This window comes from Carassius auratus, chromosome 45 (assembly GCF_003368295.1).
Source record: "Carassius auratus strain Wakin chromosome 45, ASM336829v1, whole genome shotgun sequence".
NCBI classification, from domain to species: domain Eukaryota; kingdom Metazoa; phylum Chordata; class Actinopteri; order Cypriniformes; family Cyprinidae; genus Carassius; species Carassius auratus.
This window is the reverse complement of record NC_039287.1, coordinates 3,752,133-3,757,998: the sequence shown is the minus strand read 5'-3', so window position 1 is coordinate 3,757,998 and position 5,866 is coordinate 3,752,133. Positions and strand designations below refer to the sequence as shown.

The 5,866-nt window shown below is 37.4% G+C and overlaps 1 protein-coding gene across 1 annotated transcript; it reads right to left on the bottom strand.

Annotated features, from left to right (window-relative positions):
• Positions 1-1,810: 1,810 nt before the first annotated feature.
• LOC113062963 (prostaglandin G/H synthase 2) lies at positions 1,811-5,245 on the bottom strand. Its single transcript, XM_026233072.1, has 10 exons — positions 5,188-5,245; positions 4,942-5,058; positions 4,706-4,849; positions 4,426-4,569; positions 3,914-4,095; positions 3,739-3,822; positions 3,310-3,556; positions 2,839-3,125; positions 2,566-2,713; positions 1,811-2,432 (listed from the first exon to the last, which is right to left on the bottom strand). Exons 1-10 carry the CDS (start codon positions 5,243-5,245, stop codon positions 2,023-2,025), a joined length of 1,821 nt encoding a protein of 606 aa, XP_026088857.1. The 3' UTR covers positions 1,811-2,022.
• Between the last annotated feature and the right edge of the window lie 621 nt (positions 5,246-5,866).

The window sequence follows — 5,866 nt, the reverse complement described above, 5'->3', positions numbered from 1 at the left end:
TTCAGATCCCTTGCATGCAATTAGAGCAGTGAGTCTGCAACCAATCGACATCACCAGACTCTTGGTCTTATGCTTTAAAATGCTTTCACTGCCTTTAATGCAGCCAATTCCAACTGTTGCTTGTTTTAGGGAATTTCTGTCTTTGGTCTCCTCTTCACCTGGTAAAAACTAATGTTCAATCTGATTTAAATCTGGAGATTGATTTGGGCGATTTAAGACTTTACATTTCTTTGCCCTGATAAAGTCTTTGACTGAACTGGCAGGGTGTTTGGGTCATTGTCCTGATCCAATATGAAGTGCTTTCTAATGAGTTTGGGGGCATTTTCTTGAATATTGGTAGCCAAGATGATTTTGTACCCTTCCAAATTCATTCTGCTACTGCCATCATACAAATAAGTCGTCATTAAAATGAAGAGGTCCTGTTCTAGAGACAACCATGCATGTCCATGCCATGACACCACCTACACCAAGCTTTACAGATGAGGTTGTATGCTTAGGATCATTTGCAGTTCCTTTTTTTTTCTCCACACTTTTTCACAGCTTTTATTATTTTTCTGTCATCATCTACTGTTGTTGTCCTCAGCTGATCAGGTCCTCGTTGGTTGTTGATGTCACCAGTAGTTTCCAAACTCTTGATTTCTCCATGCCTATTGTTTTTCCTGTAGTTCTTATTGACTTCCTCATTTCTTTTACCATCCAAATTGCTTGCTTTTCTTTCAGAGTCGGCTTCCTCGTCTTCATCCTGGTTTGTGTGTGTGATCATCCAATGCAAGACTTAGAATGCAGAAGCAATGCAGAACCATGCAGAAGCAATGGATATAACTGATAAGACACATTCCTTTAATGCAACTCTTTAATTGCATTAAAGGAATCTTTAATTCCTTTAATTGACTCCACAGCAAACAGAACAATTTTGTCTTTACTGTTCTTATGGAGGAAACTGTATTTATCAGTTTAATTATTAATTAATTTCAAATTCAAAACCAAATAACGTGATGTGATGAGAACTTATATTTCTGTATGTTTATAAATGTGTTTTGTGTGTTCTGATTCCCTGTATAGGATCTCTCATTTTTAGCAATATTTGCTCAAGTGAAATCAATTGAGGAAAGTATCCATTAAAAATGGTACATTAACAACATGCATCTGACCTGTTGTGACCTGAGCTGTAATTTTTAATACTGACTTGCAAATCACACAATTTACTTTGAGTTCTAACTATGTTGTAATACATTGACGATATTTGCATTTTTCACTTCTTGAGAAAGTCAACACCCCCTCTGAATTTTGTTTCTACATGTCGATTCCGACACATTTGTCTGTGTGTGAAGACATCACTTCAAATCATAAAACATTCTTTGTAGACTAAAAATAATATAATCTGTCATCATAAAGATTAGATTGATTGCCTTGGAATTTGTTATCTGAATATCTTCATTTTTATGTGCTTACAATTTATACCAAATAAAATAGGATCACGTGTTTTAATGCACAAATATGACAAGCTTTTTGTAAGAATGCACACACAGAAAACAATGTAAAAGTATTAGTCTCACTGTGATTTATTATTTCAAAAAGTCATATTTCAAGTATAAAAAAAGTATGAAAATATTCAAAAGACAAGAAGAGTGAGATATTTTGTTAGAAAGAAAACTTTTCTTTTGTTTAGTATTCTGGGATCTTGAGATGTTTCATAATGGAAATTGAAAGAAACAAAGGAAGAAAAAAGTCAGATGGTAAACAAACAACACAAGTTAAACAGTTTTAACATTGTAAACAACTACAAACGTTATTCAAGTAAAACCATGACACAATGTGACAGAATAAGCTATTCAGCATTATAGCATTGCTAAAAACAATACATACAATGTACATATTTAATAAATAGCTAAACATAAAGAAACAGATTTGTACAAAAACTATGCATTAAAATCTGAATTAAAAGATCATTTTCTCAGTGTAATAAATAACATAAATAACATATAAATAAATAAATAATGACTTTCTTACACAATACATCTATCAGAGTTCAGATGCTCGTTCTTTGAGTAAAACTGTTGGGTTGACTTTTTGATTCGAGTGGGAAGTACTTGCATTAATAGTGGTTGGTACTGAATTTTCTACATTAGGCACATTGAAAGATGCCACAGGGCAGGGCCCTTTGACGTTATTGCAAACCAATTTCTGCAGAGAGGCAGTGTTAACAATCTCAAAGCCCACTTTGCCACCAAAGGTGCTTGGTTTCCAGTACTCAGGGGAACAGATGGGATTCCCCATAAGTCCTTTGAGGGAGTAGGGGGCACCCATTTCCACCATGGTCTCCCCAAAGATGGCGTTGGTCCTGGGCTTCTCAACCAACAACCCAGTATAAAGCTCCACTGCATCCACATGCCCGTACAACTCTTCAAGTTCAGCAGCCATCTCCTTTTCTCCTAAAACATAAAACAAGCTCTGTCAACTCAAATTGTTGTCTAAAAATACCAAATACCATCTATAAACACCTAAGAAATATTGTCGAAAACATCCATGTTCAGACCTGATAAATGGAAAAGTATTAACCCTCACCTGTCATATCTTCGAAGGATGTGTATGGTTTCATGTTAAAACGTTTCCTGTAGGCATTAATAGATTGGTAGCGCATTTTCCTGCTGTCTTCAATTGACTTCATGGCCACCATTAACACAGCTGGTGGAACATTACGCCCTCCAGCCACCTGAAGTAAAAGAGAAGATTTATAATCCACCAAACCCACACCACGAGCGGTACCTTGCAACATTATCTAATATGAGTTAGTTTAGCTAAACTTTTTTTCTTCTATTTGAATACATAAAAGCTTACCCTTCCAGCGATCTGTTTGGTGAAGGATTCAACCAAGCCGTTGATGCCATAGTCTGTCACTATAGAGGTGTTGAAGAGGAACTGCTTATAACTGTAGACTTCATCCTGGACGTGAAATTCATCAGGCATTAGGGGATGCCAATGGTAAAGAGTGTTGAACTCGGAAGCGATCCTGTTCTGGTACTGGAAACGCTCGTTGAAGAGAAGTTCGGGATCAAACTTGAGCTTTAAGTGGTATCCGCTGAGATGTTGCACATAATCTTCAATAATGATTTTGATCGTCTCACCTACAGAGTCAGATTATACAAGGGTTAGAACTACTGGAGTTGTTGTAAGTGTATTCGGAGGTACAACTATGAATACAACCATTTACAACATTCTGCTAAATATCCAATTTACATATTCGCCTGGTTCTAAATATACTTATCCGCTTGTAACCAATCTAAATTTCTTTTTCTGTGGGACACTCACCAATAAGGATGAGCCGTGTGGTCTGAAACAGCCTCTCGTCATCCCAGTCAGGATGCTCCTTCTTTAGTATATCACACACTCGGTTGTGTTCACGCAGCCAGATGGTAGCATACATCATGAGTCCTGGAACCAGTCCAAATGCCTCGTGACCCACGGCAAAGCGACGAGACTCAGGTACGTGAGGAGGGTAGTGCATGTCTACTTGAACCTCGCTGACTGTCGGGGGATAAACCTCACCCTCCACAACCTGGTTAAGGCAATGAACATGAATTGAGTCCAATTTTCAGAAAACCATGCTTGCAATTTGAAAGTGAAAAATAAGTAACAAGGGAGTAAAAATAGCAAAATTGCCTAAAAGGGAGGGAGTTTGAAGTGACAGAGTACAGTAAGAGGTTATTTGAAATAAGTTTGGGTGGAGACATTCCTTACCTTATATCTCATCTTGCCGTCCTTGAAAAGTCTCAGCTTGTGTTGGCGTTCAAGGTCCTGTCCATATATGTGTCCCAAGTCAACCTAAAAACAACAGGCAAAGTCAGTCAGATACTAATGTGAATGTGAAAGCACCGTTAATACATTTAAAAAGTCCTGTCTTTAAGATACGCACCCCATGATTTAGGGCTTTTGTGAAAGCTGGACCTTTCTTCATGTCGGATTTGAAGAACTGGTGTGTAAAATGTTGGGCAAAGAAAGCGAACATAAGACTGGTGCGTTGAGGGTCTGGGATAAACTTCCTCCTGACAAGCAGTTTCTCAGCCAGAAGCTTAACGTCTGGCAGCTCTTTCTTACCTGGTAAAACAAAAGAACGAATAATGAGAAAAAGACATCCACCATATTTCTGAGTGTTAAACATCAACCCAAATTTGTAACAGTAAACCAAGAGTTCAAGCATTCTGTGCAATTTAAAAAAAAAAATTCTAGCCTCTCTGACTTTAATTGATGGAGATGAATCTCTCTGCAATAATAAGGTCCTATATTTTTTAAGCTTTTCTCATCCACACACCCAAAACATGCAGGCAGGCACACAGGTTGAGTCCACAAGCTTCCTGTCTAGCAGTGATGCTAAAATGTGAATGGTCAGAAATGTGAGAAAACAGGTCTGAGGACAAAGAGACTCACCTGCGACTCCCATCGGTGTTGGGCAATCGTGTGGGACAGGAGGCAGTGTGCGAGTGTAGTAGGAGAGATTAGAGTAGGCTTCCCAGCTTTTGTAACCGTAGTCAGCATTGTATAAAGGGGGGCTATCAATCAGATGGGCACGTGCTGGTTTAGGAGGAAAAGAAATTGTTTTAATTTCGGAGTACATGTATAATTTACATCATTGCTTTAAAGAAACTTTTAAGGTTACAATTTTAATTTGAATTCAAACTGTATGTTGGAAACTCTTATAATAACTTACATGTTAGCACATATCTCATTAAGCCATTTCTTAAAAAGGACAAGTTGTTGACAATATTCCACAAGCTTTTGAAGTGTGTGAGAATATAATGCACAGTGTTGGGAGAAGGCTTCAGAGAAACTTTCACCCATGTGAGAAACTCGGCTGTAAAAACGACACCAAAGTAAAAGGTTAGTTGGGTACTGACAGAGAACAGGAAGCTAATTCTTTTACATAAGTCTCTGCTGTTTACTTACGTGCTGTGCAGTTTTGACCGTGGTATCCAGTGCGTGTACAGTCACATTCATACGAGTCTGAGCCCAGTGCCGTACAGACGCCTCGATTCTGACATGGCTGAGAGCAACAAGGATTGGCTGCATCACAAAAAATAGTCATCATTTTAGACGGCTTGACATGCATCATTTACATAATACTGGACTAATTCATAATTAGTCATTATAGATGTGAATACTAAAATATCTATCAGTGAAGAAATTACTTACCTCCTTGGCAAACCATGAAACCCAGGTGCAAAAGAATAAATAATACCAAACTATTCATTCCCGTGGCCGTAGTGGTAGAAGAATTGGCTCGTTCCTCGCCAGTTCAGATGAGAGAATGAATGAACTTCCGAGTGAGTGAGGTGCAGTTTTATGAGCAGCGGAGTGACGCAACAGAGACTTTCGCTTGACGGAATCCAGCATGACTCATCATCCGCACGTCTACAGTAATGAAGGGGGATAAAGACATAAAAGAAAAAGGGATAATCGTTTGTTGGTGTGGCGTAACGCTACTTGATTATCGGATGTCATTAACTATTATCCCGAAGGCTATCGGGAGATACGATAATACCCTCATAGTTTATTAATGTCTTGTCAATTTATAAGATTTTTCACTTACCAATAGGAACCAAAAAAAATTCTAATAAATTGTGATAAAAATAATAATAATAAATTATAATTTGATGCACCCTCTGCTAAATGCTGAATGTCTCATATTAGTTTATCACATTAGTTTATGAGTTGATATTATGGTCATTTCTCCGGACCAAACTGAAAATATTTTTCATTTAAATTAATTTAAATTCGATTCCACACACACACACACACACACACATATATATATATATATATATAAGATATTTAATTATATGAATATTATATTTATATATAAATGTAAATT